At 45.5% G+C, this 27,741-nt stretch overlaps 1 protein-coding gene across 4 annotated transcripts in view; it reads left to right on the top strand.

Annotated features, from left to right (window-relative positions):
- The window catches only part of RANBP10 (RAN binding protein 10), a 76,474-nt gene that overhangs the window by 23,412 nt on the left and 25,321 nt on the right, over nt 1-27,741 (top strand). For 3 of the 4 annotated variants that reach the window (XM_075765206.1, XM_075765205.1, XM_075765207.1), the window contains one exon: nt 19,592-19,759. In XM_075765206.1, the coding sequence (XP_075621321.1) occupies nt 19,592-19,759 (168 nt within the window). Of the gene's footprint in view, nt 1-19,591; nt 19,764-27,741 lie in introns of all 4 variants that reach the window. The other variant, XM_075765208.1, reaches the window with a different exon arrangement.

Raw genomic sequence — 27,741 nt, forward strand, 5'->3', positions numbered from 1 at the left:
TTCCCCAGATACAACTTTTTTTTCACGTGTGCTCAGCATTTTGGTATCTGAGGATGAAATTACATGTTACAGCTGAACTGGTCTAACTCACTGTCATCAAAGGAGAGAAACCTGACCCTTCCTTTTCCCCCTGCAGCTGCACAGTCCCTCTTCTTCCCTTGTGCAAGCTCCTGGCTCTGGCAGTTGTCACCTCCTTTGCCAGGCCTGGCAGGAACCTGCCAGCTTCTCTGCTGTGCTGGGGTGGTGGCAGGCTGGTTCCTTCAGAACTCGTGGAGCAATGCTCTGACCTTCGCATCCTGAACGTAACATCTGAAACACTCTTTCTTTAAATTATTTAGCCTTCAATCCAGTAAGTTTTTCTAAGCCCAGCTGAAAATGCTTTGGTGGTTTGTTACAGGTTTCACCTAACCTTCATAAAATGGACAAGATAGGTGACCCTGTCTTTAATATGGATGAGATGTGCATGCTGGAGATGATTCTCCCCTGCGTGTGGTGTTCTGCTTTGGTTCAAGTCCTTCACGCTGTTGAGACATAACGTTTCATTTGTTCTAGCTCTTTGAGGGTGACCCAGCAGGAACGTACAGCCAGGAGAGAGGGAAGGAGGGATGATTCTCTATGGTAGCAGCAAGGTCTTAATTCAGCCTAAAATGTTGTGAAACCATACCCGTAGGCATGCCCTGCTTCAGTTTCTGAAACAGCGTAGATAGGATCTGACCAATCACTTTTAGAGACTTTAAACACCCTCTGGTTAATAACTGACTTGCCCTGCTATGCAGCATTGCACGTGTTAAAGGGAGTGCCAGCTTTCACTCACCATTGTTTTGTTTTATGGAACTTTGATTATTTTTTTACCTTACTTTTCAAATAAAAAGGTACTGCTTGGCTTATTCACTCTCTGCCTGCTTCAGACTCCCTGTTTGAAGAACAAGCTTTCAACTTCAAGAAGGTTTTATAGACTTGAATTAGCATGCGGCCAGATAAACCAGCAGAGTTTGGGGTACAGAAACCTGCTCCGTTATTGGGGTTTGGCTTCTGGGACTGTAACACCTTAAGCCAGGTCAGCAAAACCAGAAACCATTTGTCCAACTGTCCTGTGCCTTTGTTCAGCAAAGGGTCCTTGTGCGTGATCTTTTTTCTGTTGCCATGTAGATAAAATAAAAATGAGCACTGGGAAATAAGACTTCCCCATGCTCCCTTCCTCTGTGAAAGCCATCCGTCCTCCTCTGTAAGCCCCCAACACGATGAACGGGCTTTCAGTTTTAGTGTTCTTTGGAGATCCCTTCCTTTCCTTTGCATTCTCCTCTTGCTGATAGGTTTCTGTCGACATTGATAGGTAGGACTTTATTTCTTCTCAGCTTATCTTGCAAGGTATCAGAGGAGATGCAAGCAGGGGAGCAAGGCTGTTGAGGAATCTGTCTTCCTGGTCCTTCCTTTGAGAGAAAAAAGATCCTGGTTTCTCCCCTAGGGATGCTTACAAGCGTTTTTCAGGCAGGTGCGCTCCCTTTGGAGGGGGACCGGAGAAGGGAGACTGGATAGATGTTGTATTGAAGGAACCAGTGAGAAACTAATGGAACTGGGCTTGTCCAGCCTGGAGAAGAAGAGGCTGAGAAGGGATCTAGTAGCAGCCTTTCACTATCTAAAGGAGCTTGCAGAGAACATGGACCCAGGCTCTTCTTGGAGGTCCGCAGTACATGGAAGAAAGGCAACGGGCACCAGTTGCAACAAATAAAATTCTCATGGGAAATAAGACATTATTCCCCATCAGAGTTACGCATGGGTTACCGGAGAGGCTGTATCCTAAGAGGTTTTCAGCCTCAGTTGGACAATGCTCTAGGCAACCTGGTCTAACTCTTAAGTAACCCTGCCGTAAGCAGGAAGTTTGGCTAGAGACCTCCAGATGTTCCTGCTAGCCAGTTTTGGTTTGGTTTTGGTTTTGCTGTGATTGCCAGGGGATCTTCCTATTTCAAATGTGATTAAAGAACTTAATTTCCGTGTATCAGCTTATGCTTTAGGTTGCCACTTTCTGTGACTGCAATGACAAATGAAGGACCTGTGCTAAAAGACTGAGTCCCAGTGGTAAATATCATGATTTGGTGAGGTCTCATCTTCTATAATTATCTGATCTGAAGCTAATTCAATTATGCCTTAGTCCTGCCTGACAGGTGTGTATCTAAACCAGTCTTTCATTATCTTTCTGGCAACTTTTTCCAACACTGTCCTTGTGTTGGGAACTTTTCCTGATGACTAAGCTGAATATCCCATGTAGTCCAAGTCCTTTACTCTTGGATCATGTGTAGGTGGAGAATAATTAATTTCTTTGCTCTTTGTAGCTGTGTACATGAACACCTCTATCACTGCTTTGTGGTCTTCTCTCTAGACCAAACATCTCTGGCTCTTTATCCTGTCCCAATTTGTAATGTTTTCTTGATTTGTGACAACTCTTGTTGACCTTTTCTAAACTCTATCCACTGGAGGCATCACAAGCACCAGTGTCTTACTCCCTATAGTAAAAGAAAACATTAAAATTCAGAGCAAGTCCAGGAAGAGGCTGTTATCCCACGCTGCAGACAAGGGCAAAGGAAAATCCTTGCCAAGCTTTCAGCAATCTCTAAGGCTTAAGCAGAAGGGGGAGGTGAGAAGCTAGATGGTTAACTGGGAAAAGAATGACCTTCCTCCTTGGCTTCTGGAGCAACCAGCCTTGAAGTATGGGATGAAATATATGAACAATATGTGACAACCAAATAGTGATTTCAAATTCTCCTGGCCAAATCAGCATTTTGGACACCCAGCTTGATTTTCCTGTCTTTAGGAGTAATTTCTGTTAAGTTTGTTTCACTATTTATGCAGCTGATCAAGCTCTGTCTTAAAATACCTTATGGTATTTGTCCTTCTGCAAAGCTCTTCCAGGACTATCCTTAAAAATAATTGACCAAAATGGCATGTGGCAGTTCCATACGGTGTCTTAGTAAAGTCTTATACAATGGTGCTTGCGCTTCCTCGTCTCTTTGGTAAATACACCTCAGATGTAACTTTTCAGATGTAACTCTGTTTGCTGCATTGAGGAAATAGCACAAATAAAAGTTTTGCTTTTCATTTAGATATAATTTTAATGATGTAGTTTATCCTTATTGCAACTTGTCGGTGCATTAGGAAGGCAGACGGGTGGAAAAGAAGATGAGAAAGCAGTGGCAGTCCAAGCTGCTGCCAGTCATGTGTCAAGGCTGAGCGAGCCAACATGGGCAGGCTGCCTTCTGTGCTCAGCACACAGCAGGTTGTAGCAAAGGTACTCATGCCTCTGGAGTGTGTAGGGAACCGTGGAAAAACCTGAATTCTGTTCCTCCCCTCCATTAGTATCCATAAGGAAGGCTTAATGCTGTAAAGAAGCATGGAGACGTTCAGTTTACCCCCCCCGCCTTGTTCTTAGTGTTGCCGTGGCTCTTCATGGAGAACGGTTGAGGTTTCTAGTTAAACCGCTCAGATCATTCAGGAATGGCTGAAGGAAGAAGCCTCGTGATTTCTTAGAGGGAGTCTCAGTACTTGCTTTCACTTGATCATTGCTTCTGGTCCTCATTTTCCTTGTATTTTCTACTCACACTTTGCTGGATTCTCTTCAGGACTAAGCACCATGGAAACCTTTGAGTCCTGTTTGATAGAGTTTTGGGATAAAAGTGGTTACTTGAGTAATTTAGTCAAAGTGGTACTAAAATGCATACTTGGTTCAAGTAATTGAATACTTTTTACGGCAATTTGGATCTGTTGACGTTACTTGTGCTAGATTGGCAATGGCAATACCGTCTACACCATGTCCTGCTGGAGCTATTGAATGTAGAGTTAGCGTATAACCCAACTCTGCTTGCCACTCCGTGTTTAAACCTTTCCCCTTGCTAGCCAGGAGGAGATTTAACTTGTCGGGAATTTTATTTTATTTGTGCAGTAAGTATAACTCAGATTGAATAGTACCCAGATCTTAGTTTTGGTGTGTGATTTGCATATAGATAACTGTAGTACCTGTAAGGAATTTCATAAAGATATCGCTTATTTAGTACCTGCATAAATGATAGAGGATGGCAATTAATTGTTGTATGTCAGATTAAGGAAAATAGAGGGTTGATACTGATTTTTTTTTTTTTAAGTAAATAATAAATAGCTGTGCATTCCCCCAAAACTATTTATGGAAACACCTCCAGGACTTCGTTACACATGCAGTTGTTCAGCTGGCTGTGCCAATTCCTATCCACAAACTTGCTTACGCTGCTGGTACCCTCTCATTTATCCTAGCAAACCAGTTTGCTACAACACGGGCTGCGTGTGACCTGGATCGTGTAATTGGGTTAATAATAATGGGTGGGGGGGCACCGCTTGATTTTGGAGTTGTTGTTAACGTGGATCTGTTCTATGGCCCAGTTGATCCCACAGGTAGTGCAGGTTGAAACAACTCCTCTGTGAAACCTTAATGTACAGGAACGCGTGGGTATCAGTGATCCGAGATTATTTTTGATAGAAATAAATATTACTCTTACCTAAGATGTATACTGAAAACCTTAATTAAAGACTGTATCCTCTAATTAAAGTTATCCACTGATCATGGAGACTTTTTCTGGAGGGGCATCTTGCTGGGGCATACTGAGTTGAAGCTAGATTGGCCAGCTGATCTCTTCCGTTTTTCAAGTTTTTTTGGTGATGATGGCTGGATATCTCTCTTTTGGTGATTAGTTAAGGTGGTATTTGAACTTGATTGGATTTTTTTTGCGTTGAGCTTTGTTTTATTCAGTCATATGAAAACAAATGTCAATGAAAGCATATGCTTGGTTTGCTGTTACCTATCTGATGCCTTATAGTCCAAATGATCTTCATTAGCTTCTGCAGAGTACAGGTAGAGCGCTTTCTGTCTTGGTGTGGTGGATGCTGCTCTGGCTACGGAAGGGTGCCATGAGGAAAGATCACGGTGTGGGTAATGGAGGAGAATCTTATCTTGGGAAACTTCTGGGCCAAATGCCTTCTGGCTGTATGTGGTCCACTGCTGGTGATATGTTAAAGAGGCTGTGATGTATATGTGCTTGCCGTGGCGTTTTAACATCCTAGCGCATGAAGGGATGAGGGCATCTACAGAAATTCTTAGTGGTAGTGGAGGAAGTTACCTGAAATTAAAGGACAGTGACTTCTTGCAAAGAACAGGTATTGTGGAGGAGTCCAGTGGTTTGAAGCAGAGGCCACCAGAAGTTCATTGACTATAAATCGAGGAGGATGCTGTTAATCACTCCAAAATAGAGAAACGTGAAAGATGGAAGCAGAGAGCGCCTCCGACCTGCGGTGCCTGCAGGAGGGCTGCGATCCTAGCACTGCTGTCTCTGCCTCCCCAGGCTGAGCAAACCCTACGAATGTGTTTTGAGCAAGATGCAGTGGAGCATCTGGGAAAGAGTCCTCTTGCTTAAATACTTGGGAGCAGTTAGCAATGCCAAAAATCTGAGGTTCAGCAGGAGCTGAGGGGACAAAGCAGCCCGAGAACTGCTCCAAAACCTTCACTTGGGTAGCCTTGTCGCTGCCAACTTAACGAGGTTTTGACCTGAAAATGTAATTTGTATCTGTCTTCAACATCCTAAGGGGTTAGTAGTATGTTTAGAAATTGCAGGTTTTGGTGCTGCGTAATGGAAGAAATGAGAGCGAAGGGGGTCAGCGTGTTGGTTCAGCTCCGGAATCCGTGATCCTTTTGTGCAGGATGGATTATTTTTAGAGGGATTCCTCACCACTCGAGAGCTCATCTGGCTCGGGGAAGATTACTGGGGAGCTTAGAACAGTGGTGGATAATAAACATACACTGCCAAGAAAAAGATACAATAGATTTAAGATTTTTGGCCTTGTAAGTCATAGCCTTTTGGATTTGTCTACATAAGTCTTATTTTTGGAAGTGGGGTGTACTTTTGAAGTGAATCTCCTGGTTGTCACCACTTTGAACTTTGATTTACATCTTCAGTTGTGCTGCCCTGGTTTCTTCCAAACTGAACTGGGGGATACACTCCCGGATCAGAGTTAATGCACTCCAGCCGCTAATAACCACTCAGTCCACAGGACAAGCCTAAGTAATGCGAGGTACCCATGCCCATTAAAAAACCCCTCATACTGGGGAAATAATGTCCTGACACTGGTTGGAACTGGTTGTTTAATTCTCCAAATCTGCTCTTACTGTGCTGCACCATGTGCTGTTTTCAAAATAGCTTGTGATATTTTTTTTTTTTTTTGAAATTTAAGTCCAAATGAAGGTCATGCCAAAAAACTGGATAAAAAGTTTGGAGTGTTTATAACAAAACAAAAGGGTTTCCTTTGAACTTAAGCTTTCACATCATATTTTTTTTTTGTGTAAGAATATTTCCCATCCGGAATCAATTTCATGTGTCCAGTGTATGTAGAACTTCATCATAGGAGAGTCATCTGAGAAATACTGGTTTTCTGTTTATTCTGGGCATATCTGTTCCATTTATATTGTTTCTTTTTTCATCTTCACCCTCAATTCTACATGTATGCAGTGCCTGACCAAATTTTAAATGTGCCAAGGGTGTCCTGCTGCATCTGTGTTGAAGAATCATGATCTCTGAGTTCCTCTGGTGTTACTTAACTTACCCTCATCTTGTTTTTTCTTCCTCCTCCTACTCTCTGCAGATCCGTAAATACCCTTTAAAAAGCTTGTTCTTTCTCAAAATTGTATGATCTTTATTTAAAAAAAAAAAAAAAAGTTCTGCATATCTTTGTGACTCTTGTGTTTTCTGATTGACCTGTCCACTACCAATCAAGGTTTGCTGAGCTCCACTTAATTGCTCGTCGTCTTCTCATCCCACATAAGCGTTCTCGCTTTCCAGTCAGTTTTCTCAGATCCCAGTTTATGTGCTGAGGTCGCCTGAACTTGTATGAAGATTCCAGCTCAAATATTGAAATGGATTCCATGCATTTGTTACGAATTCATTCCTATCCCATCTTCAGCTCCTAGGAGAACTGGAAGTTCCTTCTTCCACATTCTTCGATTTTTCACGTATCAGGAGTGGGCTTTCTGACAAAGTTTGGATTTGCAAGATCTAAATTTTGGAGACATCCAAAGTTAAAACTTACCAGTATACGATTCAAAGACTTAACTGGGTGTACTGTGTGTGGATGCATTGTGGTATGGGAGCGGAAGGCTGTAGACTGAATTTGTGTACGAGGATGGCTGTGATGGTTTTGTTATAAAATACACGTTGTGTGAATTGCTATTTATATTAGATTGTGTTGTTAGGGCGTTTGAATAACCTGAATTCAGATCAGCCATTCTTTTAAAACGTGCGTATTCGCTTGAAATCTGTAGTTTGCAAGTTTTTTGGTCTTGAGCAGCGTAGTAGCATTTATCTTTCCTGCTGCTCCGTGGCCTGGGCATGGTGTGCTGCATGTGGCCGGTCTTGTCTGAGGAAACAGCTTTTATAGAGCCTGGCAGAGGTGCTCAGCTCACCTCTGTGTACCCAGAGTCAGCACTGGAAAAAGAGCCGGGTGTCTGCAACACCCGCAGAAGGGAAGTTGTAGGGGCATGGAGGAGTCCAGCTTAGGAAGCTTGAGCTATCCTGTTGGGTAGATCTTTAACTAACTGCCACTACGAACGTGATGTGTAGGAAGTGCAAGAAATGCACAAATTCCTGTGTTAGTTTATGTACTGTTCCCTTTTTCTTGCCAACAGGTCTTGGGTTTTTTTGGAGCTGTGGTGCTGAAGCGCGGTGTGTAGGATCACACCTTATAGTGGATGGACTCGCCTGGTTTTTATAAACTGTTGAGAATAAGCAAAACAAGAAATCTGAACTGGCAGTGGTATTTGTACCTGGAAGTATGTGCGATTTCTTTCTTTACCCTCATGGCCGCCAAAGCCTCCATCCCCGCGCACTCCTGCGCTCTGCTCGTTAGGTGTGCCTCCTCTAATTAGGTTATCTTGCACATAGCTGGGCACAACTTGTTTAGGTGGGACACGTTTTAAAACATCAGCCTTCTGCTAAGAGCTGATACTGGGTGAGTTGGCCTGGCGTGGAGGAGTCGGGCAGATAGCTGAGGTGCACTGAATGATGCTCGCTGAAGAGTGACAACAGAGCGGTGATGATCAAGTCCTCAAATGAGGTCAGACGTGACACTCCTCAAATGTGGCCAGACCTGACACTCTATCAGATGTGTTCAGAGCTGGAGGGTAACGAAACCCGCTCCTGAACCACCGAATTGCAGTGAATAACCTTCTGAATTTAGGTTAAATTTAATCTCATGTTTTATTTATGGCTATTGATGTGAAAATTAGGATTGTATAAAGTAAAAGTTACTGCCTTTTCCCCCTTCAGACCCCCTTCAGTTCATGTGTTTGCTTGTATTGATTGCGCTGTCTGCTGCCAGAAAAGCTGCTGCCAGCCCTTTGGTGAGGTTTTTAGGGAGCTGTTGTTTTTAAACATTTTCTTTCTTTTTTTTTTTCATTTCTTTTGGTCTTTTTAATGAGACTAGCTTTTGGGTCCACAGACTTCAGATTTGAATGGCGGAGGCCAACTGAAAGCTGAGCTTTCAGTACCCATGCTTCAGCCTGGAATATCTGGGAAAGTGCTTAGCCACATCACTCAAGCTGAACAAAACCGTGAATTGGTATTTCAAGGCAGTAACCCTGGCCTTGGAGGATTCATCAAAGTGTTTCCACTGGCTATTAAGTGCGGAGGGATCAGTGTGGGTGAATAAGAAGTGATGAAGTGATTCTTACTCAGGGGTACGGCTGTCCTGCACTTTTCCATGCCCCAATTTCTGTGCCGTAACTCTTTTGGCAATGGGCTGGCTTCTCGTAGAGGTTCTGCGCTCTTCTCATGCAACGTGTTCGCAGGAGTGTACGATACGGGTACGCCGGAGCCTGCCTTTGCGTGGAGCTTTCTGTCATCCGGCAGGTTGCATTGGTTTTGTGCCGTGTGAAAAGAGTTTCCAAAGCGGAGCGGAGATGGCGTTGCATGGTGGGGTTTGTGATTTGGCCTTTCCCAATATCCCAGGTTCCATCTCCAGCTGTAGCACACACTATGGACAATCCAGGTAATCTCAATGGCAGTTAAGAGTTGACTAGCAATTTAGAGACGGCAGTTTAGCTGTCAGCAAGACTTGTAATCAGCACTGCTTGTTTTTCAGATTTAAAAAAAAAAAAAAATCTTTATAGTGGCTGTACCTATTATTTGAGCCTTTCAGCTAAAAGATAACATCAACACAACCCTAAATTTCACTACAACTCAAACCGATGGATAGCAACTATTTTTACTGATGGATAAAACCTTATTGCTTTACCTTAATTGATGTGGAAAGTATTTAAGGAACCTCAGTTTAAAATGTAGAAGACCTCATTGCAACCCCTTAACATCATGAGATGCGCTGGTTCTGGAAGACTTGGCTCTTCATAAGGTCTTGTGTTTATATAAATGTGTTTTGTTCCTAACTTTCTGACCTCATTAAATACCATTTTAGTGATTGTTTTTAGTAGTAGCTGGGCGATAGCCGCCTGCATTCTGTAGTGAGCTCTACCGTCACTTTTGGCTGAGTCATTTAACTGCTCTGCCTCAGTGTCTCTGTACAATGACTCTTGCCCATTACCTTGCAAGATTTTTCTGAATGTGTCTTAATATTTCATAACGATGTTCTTGCTCATCAGCTAAAAGTTGAAAAGTTGGCCTATAAATGAAAATGTGAATTATTCAGTATGATGAGATTTGAAACCTGTGTATGCGATAAGCTTTTGTATCCAAGTTGTTCTTTGCCCCTGCCTCTAAATAGATTAATAGAGACATCCTTGTCTCTAAATTGGAGAGACATGGATCTGATGGATGGACCACTCAGTGGATAAGGAATTGGCTGGATGGTCACACTCAAAGAGTCGCAGTCAACAGCTCAAAGTCCAAGTGGAGATCAGTGACGAGTGGTGTTCCTCAGGGGTCGATACTGGGATCGGCGGTGTTTAACATCTTTTTCAGAGACATGGACAGAGGGGTTGAGTGCACCCTCAGCAAATTTGCCGACGACACTGAGCTGTGTGGTGTGTCGACACGCTGGAGGGAAGGCATGCCGTCCAGAGGGACCTGGACAGGCTGGAGAGGTGGGCCTGTGCGAACCGCATGGAGTTCAACAAGGCCAAGTGCAAGGTCCTGCACGTGGGTCGGGGCAATCCCAAGCACAACTACAGGCTGGGCGGAGAGTGGATGGAGAGCAGCCCTGGGGAGGACTCGGGGCTGTTGAGGGACGAGAAGCTCAACATGAGCCAGCAATGTGCGCTGGCAGCCCAGAAAGCCAACCGTGTCCTGGGCTGCGTGTCCAGCAGCGTGAGCAGCAGGTCGAGGGAGGGGATTCTGCCCCTCTACTCCGCTCTGGTGAGTACTGCATCCAGCTTGGGGGTCTCCAGGACAAGAAGGACATGGAGCTGTTGGAGCGAGTCCAGAGGAGGCCACAGAGATGATGCGAGGGCTGGAGCACCTCTGCTGTGGAGACCTCAGGCTGAGAGAGTTGGGGTTGTTCAGCCTGGAGAAGAGAAAGCTCCAGGGAGACCTAATTGTGGCCTTCCAATACCTAAAGGGGCTCCAGGAAAGCTGGAGAGGGGCTGGTGACAAGGGCAGGGAGTGACAGGCCAAGGGGAATGGCCTGAAGCTGCAAGAGGGGAGATGGAGATGGGATGTGAGGCAGAAATCCTTCCCTGTGAGGGTGCTGAGGCCCTGGCACAGGGTGCCCCGAGAAGCTGTGGCTGCCCCTGGCTCCCTGGCAGTGTTCAAGGCAGGTTGGATGGGGCTTTGGGCAACCTGGGCTAGTGGAGGGTGTCCCTGCCCATGGGACTGGATGGGCTGTGAGGTCCCTTCCAACCCAAACCAGTCTGGGATTCTATGATCATCATTCTATGTGTCTATGAAATGGCAAAACTCCGCATCTAGCTTTTTTTTTTTTTTTTTTTTTTTTTTAATCCCTGTCCTACACTGTTTTGCACCCCTGCACTTCTCCCCACTCTCTTCAATGTGGAGGGTCAGGGACTGTAATAGCTACAATAGTACAGTGGTGACCTGATGATGCTGGAGAGCTTTCTGAGCCTTGCCTTTGTCGATAGCACTGACCTGTTTTGTAACTGTGCTTTAGCGATGTTGTGCTCTTTACAGGGCTACGAATGGCTTGTAGCTTGTCCTGACCCCTCCGGTATGGGGAAGACCAGATCGTGTTCTGACTCTGGCAGAAGATGACCCTTCAAGCTTGTAAATTAGGAGGTCTTGCCATCTTTATTCATTCAAGGAAATTGGATTTTTATCTTGATTAGTGTATTCTGTGGTGAGATGCATGCTAAATAATAGTGAAATGACAAATGACAAATTTGTTGTCAGACCTCTGGGGCAGGTGGAACAGGCCGTTCCTGTTGACAAGGTATTGCCCGTGTTGCAGCCATCCAGAGCCTTCTGGTTGTGTTTTTTCTTTTTATGAGTCAATGGGTAGTGTCACTTTATAGAATTAAGCATAGCTTGTGGTTTGATGTTGTTTTGAAGCCCATTTCTCATGCAGCAGCTGTCAAATGGTAGGAGCTGCTGATCTGGTCTAAAAATCGCCATGCCGGATCAATATTGTTAAAAAGGACCTTTTACAGTGTCGCTTTCTGCCTATAGTCTCTGTGGTGGATTAGGCAACGCTTGTTGGCACCCACATTCTGCTGGACTCCCAAACACTTGCAGGCCTTTTTAGCTGGCTGTCTTGGAGTCTTTTTGATCTGTGGGTCACTGTGTCCTTTTGTTCCTGCTCTCTGTTAATATGAGAGAGATGCTGTGATTTCTTTTGTTGTTGTTTTTTTGGTTTGTTTGTTTGTCTTTGGAAGCTTGCCGCATTTAAGTCCTTCTGCCGTGAGGATTTGATCTGAGCTTTGTCTCTTTTACTGTGGCAAGCGCAAGTATTTTATTCACATGGACTAGCCTGTGAGCCAGACCTACAGCCAGGCCTGCCAAGAGTCCTGCACGATTTGATTAGCATCATCTGGTGTGGCTCTGAGGGGCCAAACTGGCCTGGGATCAGTCTGCTGGGAACTGGGGTGAGAGGGTGGCCACTGGACAGCGGTCCCTCACTGGGATGTCTCCAGCAGCGTGGTGCACTGCGCCCTTACCTTGGACACGACTCGGCGTGAGGCTACAAAGACTGAGAGCTGAGCATGTCCTACCCCTACTTTAAGAAGTTTGTCCTCCGTGAGGTGAAGCGGGTTTATTTTCTGTATGTGCATTGATCCTGCAGTACAGTGTTTGGGCCTCTACTACATTCGAAGTCATCGTGCCACCTTGCAGATGAAGTAGAAGCTGTTAAGAGAAAGAAGGCGCACAGATAAAAATTGGGATGCTACTAGGTAGGATTTCTTCATTTGCTGGTGTCTATAGGGCAGTATGTGGGTTTTAGGGACATTACTTTTTTTCCTTGACATTTTCTGGGCAGATGTCCAGACCCTTGAAGTCCTGCCAGGAAGATGCTGTAATACACTAAGCACGCTGCTCCCTGGTCCTATTCCTGTCCTGCAGCTGGTGTTGTGACTGTACCTAGACCTGTTCCATGCCAGGACCGTGCCTCCCCTATTCCCACCACCTTTCATCTATAGCACAGTGGCCACTGAGCAGCCATTTTTCTAGGCGGGATATGGAAACAGAAACATGTGTTGCAACAGTGAGAGTTGATTTGATGCTGAAGCATGGTTGCATGAAGAAAAACAAAGCAACCTCCTTGCTCTCATGCAAGTATCTGATGTTTGTGCAACTTCTGCTATGACCTCAAGGCTGTAAAACTGGACCACGGCTGAGATGCTGCAGCACCCCAGATGCTTCTTGGGGCAACAGGCTTTTCTTGACCAGGCATTTAGCTTTTCAGGCTGTAGGAGCAGAGGGGCTTGCTCGCCCTTGCCTTTGCTAGGGGCACAGGCATGCTTTCACTGCTCTGGGCTGACGTACACCAAAGGCACATCCACCGGCAGAGCCCAGGCCACTGCAGGACGGTAGGGCAGTCAATAGAGGGTGGTTCTGCTGCTTCTGTGGTAAGTGCTTCTTCCCCATATTTACCTTTCCCTGTCCCTGCCTGGCACTGCTCTGCCCAGCACGTTGCAGAAGCAACTCTGAACAGCAACATCCTACTTCTCCCTGCACTGTGTTCATCTGCCCAGCCTCAGTTTAATGTACTTCCCCTCCACTGACGTCGTGCTCTGCTGCTGCCAGAGACCCAGAGCTGGCTGAGCAGCAGCAGCCTGTGCAGCACGGTGCACGGGAACGGCCCCGGCCAGAACGTGGTCCAGCAGGGACTCTGGGCTCCGTAGCTGGTTCCACCCTCAGTGTCCCATTCCCCAAGCAGAAGCAAAGTTTGTACATCTGTTTCTGCTGGACTTTGGATTCAATAAATCTTATTAAAATGATTTTGTTTGGTTTATTGCAGCGTGTTGACACAAGTTCTTGTCCCTCTGCGGCTGGTGTTTGCACACTACTTGTCCTGGCATGGGCAGCTGTGGGATGCTGGGCTGGCTGGCCAGAGGAGTGGGCAGAGGAATGCCCCAGGCACAATACTGGACAAGAACAGGGAGAGGAGAAAAGTGAAAAGTGTTTCAAAATACAGGAGAAAGAAAGTAGGTACAGGTAAAATCTAGAAAGATGCAGACACTGCAAAGGGTTCTGTGTGGAGCAGTTGCTGGGGTCTGTCCTGAAGAACAAGCCTCCAAACTCTCACGTTACTCAGGATACAACAGACACAAACTCTACCTACAAACATTCAGATTTTTTCTGAGGCACTTCTGTCTCCTCTGCATATGGCCAAATGCGTACTTCACCAGCATCACTTACTACTTCAGGTGTTTCAGGTTTTCCTGATCACAGGCCAGCTTACCCCCGAATTTGTTGTGAGCGAGGCCCTGCCCTTTGCAGCACCTTCTGCATCAGGTGCTGATTCTTTGAGTGGATGGGCTGAGCTCCAGTGGAACATTTCTCCCTGGGATGTGCACGGGCAGGGACCGGGCCATGTGTCAGTGGCAGAGTCCAGCTGCCTGCCATCTTTTTAAGCCTGGCAAGTGGCAGAGCAGGAAGAGTCTGAGGTGTCAGGCTGTAACCTAGCAGAACAACCATCTGTTCCATGATCCCCATCAACATTGCCTTCCCAGTTCTCCTGTATCCACTGACAAGCCTGGAATGTTTGAATCTTGATGCATGGAGGGATGTCATCCGTTTGCATCCTTCTGCAGAAGGAGCAGCAGGCCGGCAAGGACCTATTGCTCTTGGTAGTGTCCACTACTGCACTGCGTTGCCTCTGTTGTATACAACTCCCCAAAAAGTCAAGAGCGCAGCAGGGCTGATGCTGAATGGGCAAGGTGGGATTGAACCGGGATGCACATGGGATAGTTAGGGGTAGTAGGGAGTGAGTAGGAGTGAGCATTTACGAGCTGGTCCCATAACTTGTGTCCTGAATTAACTCAAGTCTTTTCTGCCACGTGGTCTGGCATTGCATAATTCTGGCCTGTTTATCAGGCAGCAGCAATGGAGCTCGCTGTTTGGGGTTGTGGGGGTTTTTTTTTCTTTTTTTTTCTTTTTTTTTTCTGTGTGTTGGGATCAAGATAGTCTGCCAGGAAGATCAACGTATCTGCTTTTTCTTGTTAGCAGGCCAGACAGAACTTCAGTTTGGTGCTGAACATATAGAAATGTCCTCCCAAGGCCTGCTCTGCTTTTCTTTCTCCCCATTCTCTGGTTGTACAGCCTGAGCTATTCTGCATCTGTCTGGCTGCTAATAAAGACCACACACATATTTTGGGTTTGGGAGTTGAACTGTTCAATTCAAGGGGATGGCATTTTAACCTCTTTTTATTCACTAACAGCTGAGGTCCTACCTGCGGAGTGGTTCTGCCTGTATATTTGCATGTTCAAAGTGCTCTTGCCTTCAGAATGAGCCATAGTGAAAACAGGAGGCAGGTTCTGCTTTGACCACCGCTGTGGGCCAGGTGGCCAGATCCTTTCTGTTCTCTGCCTGTCACCCGTCTTTAAAATGATTTTGTGCTTTTGAAGAGAGGCTGGGAAAGGAAGAGGAAAGAATGAGAGAAGCGTGCTAACCGGACCCTCCAGCCACTCTAGCTCACTAGATTTCAGTCCACAGGGGATGGCCGTTTGGGGGTCCGTGATCGACTTTTTATAAGAAATAGAAAAACATGTTTTTCAATCTTCTTGTCTAGATTTCTGAAATTTTGTAAGGAATCTACACTTGCATTTGAGAATTTTTAGACTTGGTCAACTGCCATCACCAGAAGACTGAGATGGGATGTTATTTAAACCCCACAGCCTTGTTGGAATGAGTTACGGGTCAGAAACTGTTCATGCATGGGTAGTCCCAGGGTTTTCTTAGAAAGAGGTGCCTGCACGTCGCCAGCCCGGGATGGACGGCTGTAGCTGTTGGGGATTGCGAGCCACTGAGGAAGGTGAAAGTGCTGTGGGAGTGAGCCGAGGCCGAGTGCTCCGGCAGTGAGATGACGGATGAGAATCCGCGCAGAGAGAGTGTGGTCACAAGAGTGATGATGTGTTTTGGACGGATTACAATAGCTTCATCGCAACATCAGTTCAGTGGTGAAAAGCATAATAAAGGGGAAAATGCTGGGATTAACTCACAGGGAACAGTATAGAGAACAACTACAGCCTGCTTCCTTTCTCCATGGTGCACCTTCGTCTCCATTCTCAAAAGCAACACTATAAATCCAGAAAAGGTTCAGGTGATGATGGTCAGAAATGCAGGGAATAGCTGAATAAGCCAGGAGTCATCAGTGTGGAAGAGGGATGATTATGGGAGATCTCCGAGAGGTCTATATGTATGTTTTGGAGAGACTGAATATATAGTTTGCTGCCTTCTCCACTGCAAGAGCCACAGGGTATCAAATATGAGTGGTAGGAGGCACGTTTTCATGCAGCTTGCAGTTACGCTGCAAACCTCCTTGTTGCAGGATCCAGTGGATGGTAGGAATGCTTACGTGTGCTTAAGGGAGGATCGGTCAATTCAGTGGCAAGAAAATCCTTTGAGGAGTACTAAGTGCACGGAATCTGCGTCCAGCTCAGTATGTCTGTGCTGCGGGTGGTTGTAACGCTGGTCAGTAAGAGCGTGATACGTGCACGCCCTGTGCTCACGCCGTCTCACTTCTTGAAGAGGATCTTTGGGTTGGCCCCATATCCCAGGATGGCCAGCCTTTCCAAGGACACGCAGGTAACACCTCGTCTCTTCCTTCTGGGTCTCACCACAAGTACTGGAGTACAGGTGGTACAGAGGTTAAAACGTCCGGAGAATTTGCAGGTGTGAGTGTGGGAAAGGCATATAGGAGGTCAGATTCAGCCCGTGTTAAAGCAGCGTCAGATTTTATGATGGAAGGAGCTATTGAGTAACTGGAGGTGGAAATAGTGTCGTAGGAGTCAAAGAAAAGGTTGTAATATCATAGACCTATTACTAGGTGGCGATAGTAAATTGTTAATGATGCAGGAAAGTCCCAAGTTTTCAGCAAGTGTTTTTGTATTTGGAGAGAAGTTGGAGGATGTGTTTGCAAAATACATGTGATGAGTTACTCTCCGCTGTGCTGGTGATTGGAGATAACGCCAAACACTTTCGATGGGGATACGCTATTTAAATCCACAGCCCCAGATAACTTTAACCTGGAAGCGTTAGAAGTGCTGATTGTTATTTTTAATTTAGATTACTAGGAAATTTCAGACGACTGGCTGAAGTTTGCCAGTGCTGGAATGACCTGTATGCCATTACCCTCGTGTTTATTCTGGGCAGAATTTTAGAAATACATTATTTGATTAATAAATAACTAAAGGTTAGGCATATAATTAACGCCACTCAGCTTATGTTTATGGCAAGTACAGTAAGTTCTCTCAAATCTGGCTTGTTTTTGTAAGATGACCATGGTGATTTGATAAAGCTGACAGCCCAGGTGTAAAACAGTGTTGCGTCTGGTCCAGATGCAGCACTACATACACAGTATTTGAGTTGAAAAAGTTAACTCTGTGTATCATCAGCAAAGTGCTGGGTGGACGAGATTTCCTCAACTGGTTGTCTGTGGAGAATAAAATTCAAACCGAGCTTTTTCCAGGCACTGTTGCAGTTCGTGCCGGTCTTGACACTGGCCTGAAAGCCTTTAATTCAGTCACTTCTCATGGAGCTCATCGCCACCTTTGGTGGTACAGCAAGTGCTGACGCTATGAAGCACAAGTCTTACAGGAGCAGGAGGAGGATTTTTCAGTAGGATCGGTCGTGAGCTGCATGCAATGAAACTTTTTTTTCCTTATACTACAGAAACTGTCGTGTCTGTGTTGGCACAAGTCTTTTGTGGAATTGTCCTCGCGGTTGGGCACGCTGTTGCACTTTGGTAGCCTTACCTGGTGCGTGATGCGTAATCATCTGGCTACCTAGATGTAATTGATGATAGAGTTTTATTAAATGTTTTATGATGCCAGAAACATTTTGTATGCAGAAGAGTTAGAGGTTTGTATTTGGATTGCATTAGTAAGTAGCTTAGGAAATAAATTGATTAGAGTTATCACCAGTTGCCAAACAGCTTCATTAGAGAAGTTCTGGACTGACACGCGGTACAGGTCAGTGTTGGGGAGACTAAAATCAGATCAGTGATGGCCTTCACAGGCCAGCAGCAGAGAAAATAAAAGGAGTAGCGGAAAGGAGCCAGACTTAAAAATGCAATATTTCGATGATATTTTTACTGGATGGAGCCTTAGCAGTGGGAGTTTGACAACAGACTCTAGAGGCTCTATCAGTCCGTCCTTTGTTTTTGGCAACCCAATTTGGCATCGTTTCTGATCTCGCTGAGGGTGCTGCCTGTGCTGTTGTCCCTCTCTGTGATGAAGATATTAAACAGGACTGGTGCTACTGTCAACAGCTTGTTTGGAGCTGGTCCTCGGGAAGACGGAGCTGACTCTTGGGACATCTCAGTCTGTTCCTGTAGGTGTGTGGGATTTAACACCATTTCTAGACTAGGGTTTGCTAGGAGTCCTTCACACCTTTTGTTCCCAGACTTTGCCCTGAGGTCCAAATCTTGGACCCTGGCATGTTTTGGTCTTGCTCCATTCCCTGCCTTTCCTGTTGGCATTCATGTGATGTGGTGCAATAAACGGAGGGCCTTGGGCATGCTCCAAATGTTTCATGCTTTTCTGAGAAACCCCAAGCATGTGGGTCTCGCTGATGATAAGATACCCGGGTGCATGTAGCTGAGCACCATTTGACCGGATTAAATTCCTAGTGCCCTCATTTTGTTGTTGTTTTTGTAGGAAAATCGTGGCTTGCAGAAGTGCTCCAGCCCACCTTCACAGGACTCCTCTCTGCGCTTTGCAGTGTACTCCGTCTTTTTTTTGCCTCATTGCAGGACGCACGCTTTCTACTTTTTAACCCCTCTCCTCTTGTGATCTTTGCATTTCTTCTGCAGTCCTTTTGCCAAAACCATTGCTCCGTGTTTAATGGATTCTGCAGTACCCTTAGGTTGTATAAGGTCGGTTGGTGGTCAAAGCACCTTCTCTCGCTTCCGCCTCAGTCGGCATGGTCTGCCTAAGGATCCGACCGTACCTGTTTAAAAGACAACTTATGCTGTGTCTGTCTCATGGGTTAGTAGATTCAGGTGGCATTTGCTGAATCGTTCTGTGGCCACAACCGTGGGAGCAGTGTCCTCGCTTCTACAAGAGGGAAATAAGAGTCTGAAAAGAGAAGACCATTGTGTTGCCTGAAGAACACTTCGGCTTTTAAAGGATGAATTAATCTCTCTTCTTTGCCATAGTTCACAGACGTACCTGGCATTTCTAAGTGTAAGAAATTAACAAAATAATCTACAACAGAATTAAATTAGAACAAAACCAGGAGCTTGGAATAATGGTATTACTGCCAGATGTAGGAAAGACCAAGTGGGCTGGGTGCTGTCCCTGAGCCCAGCTTTAGGCACAGTGTTACTGGCAGAAGGAAAAAAAAAGATATTAACGTTAGAAACAACCGCTTGAAAATTGCCGATTGACATTGAAGGGTTGTGTGTTAAGCTGTCCACAGAACGGGAAATGCTGTTGCCCAAGGGGAACAGAGAAATCCTTACGAACTCCTAGAAGGGAAGTGCAAAAAGTGCCTCTGGCCATTCGGTTACACCTGTGAGCAGCACGTACGGACAAAGCTGCAATTGGCTGACAGTTACTTTATTAAATGCTTTTGCTGGAAGATTGTGTTTGTGGGAAACACAAATGTTTTACAAAGAGGAGCTTGTTTCACCGCAGGCAAGATAAGCCAGAAACAGGATTTTAATGTTTTTTTAAAAACAAAAAATCTTCGTCAAAATGACTTTTGGCAATCTATTCTTTTTTATTATTTTTCTTAAAGATTGAGGTTGAAACCCAAATGGTGTGTTATGATTAATGACCATTAATTTATCTTTGGTTACTGGCATGTGAAAATTAATACTGGAATGGGTCAGGAGTGGGAATCAAAATGTGATTGTGTCCTACCAGAAAATTGTGTCCTGAGAGCTGGTGTTGCCGTGTCATTCTGCTAAACTGGCGTCATTCCTGACCTGACCTGTCCTTTTGTCTTTCTGCAGGATGGGATAAACATTCTTATGGGTACCACGGTGATGATGGGCACTCCTTCTGTTCTTCGGGGACAGGACAGCCCTATGGCCCTACGTTCACCACTGGAGATGTGATCGGCTGCTGTGTCAACCTTATCAACAATACCTGCTTTTACACGAAAAATGGCCACAGTTTAGGTAAGTAAAGAAAGGTGTTCTCGGGAGAGAGCTGCTCCTGCCTCCTGCCCTGCTCTCGCTGCTGTTCACCCGAATACTTTGCATGTGGCATAACTCTTATCCCGCATCTGTGGGTAAGATTTAAGAAACGAGAGAGAAAAAGCACACTCGGCAGCAGTCAGGAGTTGTAAATTGGCTCCAAGATATAAATACTTCCAGCACATAAAATGGTTTCTGTGCTGCTCGATGTATTAAGGTAGGTCAGGGTTGCATCCCCAGCTTCTAGTCCTTTCCTCTGGTACTGCCCAGCTGGGGGTGGTGGTGGATAAGATGGCTGATGGCTGGGCAGCAGGGAAATAAAGAGATGGGAACTTCAGTCAGTGTATTATTCAGCTACCCACAAAGCCACTGTATCAGTGTCTTTTCATTTCTAAAGGGACTTGTCTGTCTGTAAGCCTTAACACATTGGGCCAAGCATTCCCAAAGCCAGACATTAATTCAGCGTAAGAACTCTTACTTAAGCACTGACCTATGACTTGGTTCATTCCAGAGTTGTTTCAGTAGTTCCCCTAAAGTTAAGGAGTTCAGAATTTTACCCAAAGGAATATCTCACAGATGTTTTCCAGGCATCCATTGTATCTGATTTGTCTAAAATAGAAAGTTGTGGCCATTTTCACCTAAAATGTCTTTCCCTTGGATGACATACTCTCCATCTCAGATAAATTCTTGTCATGTTTTTTTGTCATGTAAGACACGCAGTAAATTTTGATGAGTTCATTTCACTTTTTGTGCTGGAATTCATTTGGTTTGGTAGGGACAGGCACTCCTTTCCTTTGCTTCTCCTTGCTGTGTCAATTCTACTTCGTTGAATTCGAGATGAAGCAGCTGGTAGAAAAATACCCCACTCAAAACATTTATCAGAACAAAAGTCGTTTTGAGTTACTGGCTGGGCTGAAGGAAGGAGTGGGATTGGAGTGCAGTGTGTGTCTGGAGAGTGCATAATTTCTGGTGAGCTGTTGGGAAAAGTACTGGGCTTCCCCATACAAGGGAGGGACGGACATACTGGAGAGAGCCCAGCGAAGGGCCGTTAAGGTGGTTAGGGGACTGGAGCATCTCTCCTAGGAGGGAAGGCTGAGGGAGCTGGGTCTGTTTGGCCTTGAGAAGGGTCAGGGGCATCTCATCAATGTATATAAATACTTGAAGGGAGGCTGCAAAGAGGATGGAGCTAGACTTTTCTTGGTGGTGCCCAGTGCCAGGACCAGAAGCAACAGGCACAAACTGAAACCCAGGGGTTGACACAAACTGAAACCCAGGAGATTCCCTCTGGACACCAGGAGACACTTTTTCACTGTGAGGGTGACCAAGCACTGGCACAGATTGCCCAGAGAGGCGGTGGAGTCTCCATCGGTGGAGGTATTCAGAAGTCACCTGGACACAGTCCTGGGCAGCCAGCTCTGGGTGGCCCTGCTGGAGCAGAGGAGTTGGACCAGATGACCTCCAGAGGTACCTCCAACCTCAGCCAGTCTGTGGTTCTGTGAAAGCAGCACATTATGCTACAGGTATAGCTGAGAGATGGATCTGAGATGCGGGCTTTTCACCCTCGAATCCCAAGGAAGATCCTTCCTTTGAGGCAGGTGCAGGAAGGCCTGGTGCCTGGACAGAACTTTTTTTGGAAATTTGTTTTCAGTTTTCCTCTCATTTCATGCTCACTGTTTGTTGATTTGTGAGGGCATGGTTGTCTAGAAATGAGGCATGTGCCTTCTGAGAAGCATTCTAGAGTGATTCTGTGACCATGCATTCACCTACTAGTCCTGGTGCTTTGCAACATTTCAAGAGGTCTCAGCCCTGAATGGAGAAAAAATAATCTTTGAGCATCCTTTGAGATTCATTTTTAACATTCTAATTTTATAAATGGAGCCTCAGTCAGAAGCCCAGTGGGAAGCTTCTCAGAGTTGAGTGTTTCTTTTATGAAAATACAACTATTTATTAGCCAGACCATGTGCGATGCTGGGGTACTCCTAGTGAAGACTTGTGGCTTACTACCTAGCAAGATCAGTCACTAGTGGAGATGCTAGGAGTCATTAGTAGTCCATAAGTCTTAGGTAATTGCCCAGAATTCTAATAGCTGGATTATTCTAAATTTAGTTCATAATCTGTGGACGTTGCCCTTGTCAGTCCGGTACTAGGAAGACAAGTAGAGGTGTGAAAACAAGAGTTGATGGTGTAGAGCGGGAGCTTTTGCTTAGGAATGAGACAAGTTCACCATACAACAGTGACTAAGGTGCCGAAACAGTTAAAAAGATTTCACAAAATCTCTCCTTTTAGTTGCTGTCCTTGATTTTTAGTGGGTATTTACACAGAAGCAGTATAGTGGTTTGTGCTGTGCTCCTCTGGCTGTTTTCCTTTATTTGAGTGGGTGGTTTTCCAGCTTCACCGTTTTTTAGCGTGCCAGTGCTGTTATTTTTCATCACAACGAAAGCGTAACAGTTGGGAAGAGGCCAGGTCTTCTGTTTAATGAATAGAAATTTGTTCATTTGAAGTTTAATTCCTTTTTAGTGATCAGGAGTCTGCAGAGTAGAAGAGGTTTCGCTTGAAAAGTTGTCCCTTGCTCCGTCCTTGTTCTGTTCCCAGGGCCGTGTTGTGTCTGGGCAGATGAAGCCAAACAAAGAGCACAGTTCAGGAACTTCTGTATTGCATTTCGTCATTACTGTCCTCTGGGTCTTTGCCTGGTGTCCTGCTCAGAGATTTGGTTTGTTTGGGACATTTGGAGGTCTTTACAGCAATGAAGTTGCCTGGTCTTCCTTTCTTGAGTTTTAGCGTTCCTTTTCCTTCAGAGATGGTTTTTTTGGGTAGAAAGCTTGTGTTTTCTGATCTGACATTGGTCCCTTGGGGAGCAGCCTAGCCCAGTGGTGAACAATGCCAGTGGGAAGAAACAGGAAAGGAATGGAATTAAATTACACCGTGCTTAGAGAACAGCAGTAGATTACAGGCGTAGCTGTCTCCTGGGTATCCTCCTCTTGGGCTCTTCAGGTGTATGGTACAAGACATGAGATGTAAGAGAAAATTACAGGTAGGAGACTCTCCTGAGCGTTCACAACTGGCTCATTCGTGTACCCGCTCCTCTTTCAGCTGTAGTGGCATAGTGGTTGTACTCAGAGAGGAGAGATGATGGGGTTAGAAGAGACGGTGCTGGAAGTACTCGGAAGTCACAGACGATTGGTCATTGCTGGGCTGGCCCCCCCAGAAGCTGCTGGCACGTTTTACTGTCTTTACAAAAGCAGAATGAAGACCACAGCCGGGAAGACTCTTGTTAAGGACCAGTAGTGTCTATTTGTGCCATCAATAGTGAAGCACAGCATTCAAGAGAAGTGCTTCCCGTTGAATGTTGAGGAGAGGGTGTCTGAGCCCTGTAAGACTGTTAACGCCGCTTCTCATCAGCGCTGAACAGGTAGATGGGAGAGTGGGGTGAGGCAGGTCTCGGCAGAGGAACCAAGACCAGACAGAGGCAGGAGCAGTGATTTATTTGAAAGTCAGAACACTTTCTGGCCTAGTGGAAGCATCTCCATGAAGATCCTGAACATTTCATGGTGCTTGAGAGTCTCATTTCTGTGTCGTGTAAACCCGAGATATACCAGGAAGGGGATGAAAGTGCTTTTTCTTGATGCTCCCTGACACAAAGCCGCTGAAGCTGTATATCTCTCCTCTTAGGAAATTAGGTCATTATGTAATCCTACTGCAGATATAAAAAATATTCATGAGACTAATCAAGCTCTTTGTGATGCCAATTAGCTTGACAGCAGGGTTTCAGGGCCCTGCCTCTGGGCATTTGCATTTGTCTCGCTTTTAATGGAATTACTGTAGCTTTGTCTTTCCCTGTAGATGATATTCTCTTGTCACCATTTCTCTCGTCACCATTTCATCCTCTCCTCTTTATCTGCTAATTAGACACCCCCTGTTGTTTTCCTTGCAATTTCTCCTGTTGCTTAACTGTCATCTTCCATTCTCTACATACGTTTCCATTTAATCAGATCCATGAGGAGCAATGTATAAGAACTGTTTTCTTGGCCATCACAAATTCTGGATGTTCTGATTGGAGCTAAGTCTTGAACTTTGTTTGGAGACGCCACGTGAAAAGTGTTTGACATCGTATGTAGTCTTAATTCTGTGTTCTGGAAAATGTCTTGAATATCTTCTGGCTGCTGATGAAATGCTTTCGACAAGTTCTGAGCAGAGTCCTGGCAGTAAAAAACACGATGAGATGTGGCTAGAAGTGTGGTGAGTGTGAATTAGGAGAGAAAGAGGGAGAAATGTGAGAAATGTTGGGGCTGTTAAGCAGAGACTCTTGGACACAGGACACGGTGAGGGAACGTGACTGCTACAGCTTGCTGGGATTAAGTGGATGAGTTTGCCCAGGGATGAATGTAGGAGCGTTTCTGATCTCAGACTTTGACAGCAGACCAAGGTAAATGGAGCAGCAGGGCTATAAAAAGAGTGCAACCCTCTGAAGTCTTGGCATAGAAAACTTCCTGTAGTCTGAGTTCTAGTGCAGGCACTTGGAAAGACCAAGTTAACCTGTAAAGCCCAATGCCCGTTCTTAGCCAGTTTAGAGATTAATAGGAACCTCAGAGATAATGAAGACATCTGCTTGTCATAGAGAGCCGCAGATGTCCATCCCAGCTTTGCCCAGGTTTAACAGGTTTGTCCTCAAACCAAGCTTGCAGAGAGCAAGAGCATTGGGAGGTTTAAAACAAGACTTTAAAGATGAAGCAGATTTAAAATGAATGCAAAATATCAAACTTGGCTGCAGCCTGGTTTCTCTGTAACAGTTTTACCCAAGTGGCTGGATTGGATAACGGTTTCCAAGAGCGTGTAGAGCTGTGTGCGTTTAATAGCGCTCCTCCTCAGCAGCAAGTCATAGAAATGTTCAAGTATTTCATGGGCTGACATTTGCTAGAATACTCTTCAAGATGCCCATCTTGCTGAACGTATTGTTGCTTGTTGCAGTCCATCAGCACTGCTTTTGCAATCTCTGAATTACGATTACCTAAAGAGATGCTGGAGGAGTACCCTGCCTGTAGGAAATGGAGTGTTGTGGCTCATCACCCAAATGTATGTTGCCTTGTCCAAATTGAATTCTGAAATGTGTTGTGAAGAAAATGGCCAGCTGTGAGGCAGACAGGATGATTGTTGCTGGGTGAAGGTCAGAGTTGGGCTAGAAGGTCCACAAGCATGTTGTATGCTGCATGGGGATGCGTATTGATGCATGTTAGTCACAGAAAGGCTAAAGTCCTTTGTTTAGATGACAGGGGAAGGTGTCCATCACCCTGTCCCCCAGCACTGAGCCTTCATTTAATGTCTTTATATCACTGCCTTGATGATCAGGTTAACGTCATGGACTTACAGGAGAGGCTCTTCACACACTCACTTTTGCTTCCTGACCTGTCCAGTTCTTATGTCATTAAATTCATGAAGTTTGTTATTTTAAATTGGATCCAGGCTTTGGAGGTGCTGCAGAGAATGAGTGCAGTTTCAAATTCAGCTGCCTAGTTAGAGCTGTGATTTTTTTTGCTTTCTGCTGTTGACTTTGTTGGACGCCGGTGTGTAGCAGTACCGCTTCAGGATGAAGTCTCCAAATAGACATATTTGCGAACACATCTAGTTCTGTACACATAGAGCATTTTATTGGTCTTAGTTACGTAACAGAGGGTGCAAAACATACAAATGCCTTAATTTGAAGACAACATAAGTTTCTTTATTGAATCATAGAGTAATTTTCATTGGGAGGAATCTCTGGAGGCCATGCACCCAATGCCCTGCTGAAAGCAGGACCAACTGGATCACGTTACTCAGAAACTCATCAAGTTTTTACTGTCTCCAAGAATAGAGATCCCCTAGGGAGCTTTTCTGGTCCCCGGATTCAGTGTTTAACCACAGTCATACTGAATTTCCCCCCCCTAATATCTAATCAGAATTTCCCATGCTGCAACTTGTCTCTGTTGCCTCCTGTGTCCTGTCACCACGCATCTCTGGGAAAAGTCTGGCTCTGCCTTTTCTGTACCCTCCCGTTAAGTAGTTGTAGGCAGCAACAAGTGCCTGCACAAGACTGAATGACCCAATTTCCCGTAGCCTTCTTCATCTTGTTGGCCTCTGCTGGACTCACTCCAGTTTTGCTGTGTGTCGTGTTATGGGAGAGCCCAGAAGTGAACATCATACTCCAAGTTTAGATTCACCAGTGTTGAAAGGAGGGAAGAAATTCCTTCCTTTAACCTACCAGCCACACTCGTACTAGTACAGCCCAGCCTGTGGTTGACCTGCTTGACTGCGAGGAGCCACCGCTGACTCCGTGTTGTGGTTTAGCCCCGGCTGGCAACTAAGCACCATGCAGCCGCTCGCTCGCTCCTCCCCGGCAGGATGGAGGAGAGATTTGGAAGAGTGAAAGTCAGAAAACTCGTGGGTTGAAATAAAGACAGTTTAATAGGTAAAGCAAAACCCACGTGTGCAAGCAAAGCAAGGAATTCATTCCCCACTTTCCATGGCAGGCAGGTGTTCAGCCATCTCCAGGAAAGCAGGGCTCCATCACACGTAACGGTTACTTGGGAAGACAAACATCGTCACCCTGAACGCCACCCCCTCCTCCGTCCTTCCTCTTCCCCAAGCCACTTATAAACTGAGCATGATGTCATAGGGTGTGGAACATCCCTTTGGTCAGTTTGGATCAGCTGTCCTGGCTGTGTCCCGTCCCAACTCCTTGTGCGCTGGCGGGGGGATGTGAAAAGCAGAAAGGGCCTTGGCTCTGTCTAAGCACTGCTCAGCAATAACAAAAAACACGTCTGTATATTAAAAACACCTCTATATTATCAACACTCTTTCCAACACAAAACACAGCCCCGTAATAGCTACTATGAAGAAAATTACCTCTCAGCTGAAAGCAGGACATTATCCACCCCGTATTCTATACCATTTACGTCATGCTCAGGTCCCACACAATCCAATACATCCTCATTAACCACCACCACCCTTCTCATCCTTTGGTATAGTACAATGTGCTGATATAATTCCCTTAGTCTATGAACCACTCTTTCAAAATGTCCATAAAATGTCCACAAAATGTCCGTTGAGTTCATTTAGCCTGTGACTTTGGGCTCCCATCGGTTATGGTGGTCACTCAGGACAGGAGAGGTGATGTGATGCCTGGAGTTACTGGGCACCAATGAAGGTGAAGAAAGTTCACTCTATCTCAGCTGAAACCAGGACACTCTTGCTCCACTTGGTACCCAGCAGGACCCCCTGCATCCTTCTCTGCAGACCTGCTTTCTCACCGTTCAGCCCCCGCCTGTCCTGTTTTCTGGCAATATTACGACCTGGTGGAAGGGCTCTTTAGTTGCTTTTGTCGAGCTTCATGAGGTTTGTGCTGGATCATTTCTCCAGCCCGTCGAAGTCCCTCTGAATAGCAGTATGACCTCCAGTGTATTCTCCGCTCTCACGGGTGGTAACATCTGTGAACCTGCTGAGACTGCACGTTGTCCCATCGTCCGGGTCGTCGGTAAAGACGTGAAACTGTATTGGCCCTACCATCGATCCCTGAGGGACAGCACTTGGACTTTGAGCTGCTGATCACAACCCTTCGATCCTGACAGTCCAGCCAATTTTCCACCTACCTTGCAGTCCACTCAAAAACCGTGTGCTTGCCCCTGTGCTGGATGCAGCTCCCAGCTGCACAGCTACACCAGTTGTCAGAGGATACTCAACAGATGAGGTCCAAACTGCCCTGATGTTGATTAAACCGTATCAGTTATTTATTTAGTAAAATATTTTCCAAGCGCTTGGTTTTGGATCTCTGCTGTTTCGAATAGTAATTATTTCTTTCTATGTTGACTCCTAAAGTTGGTTTAAATTACCATTTCAGGCTGATCTGGTAACATTACATTGCAGGTTAAAATAGTCCTAACATTAAAAACAGAGAATGAGGTGCTTTTGCTTTTCACTGCCACCCAGAAGGGACT

This window comes from Balearica regulorum, chromosome 13 (genome assembly GCF_011004875.1).
Source record: "Balearica regulorum gibbericeps isolate bBalReg1 chromosome 13, bBalReg1.pri, whole genome shotgun sequence".
Lineage (NCBI taxonomy): Eukaryota > Metazoa > Chordata > Aves > Gruiformes > Gruidae > Balearica > Balearica regulorum.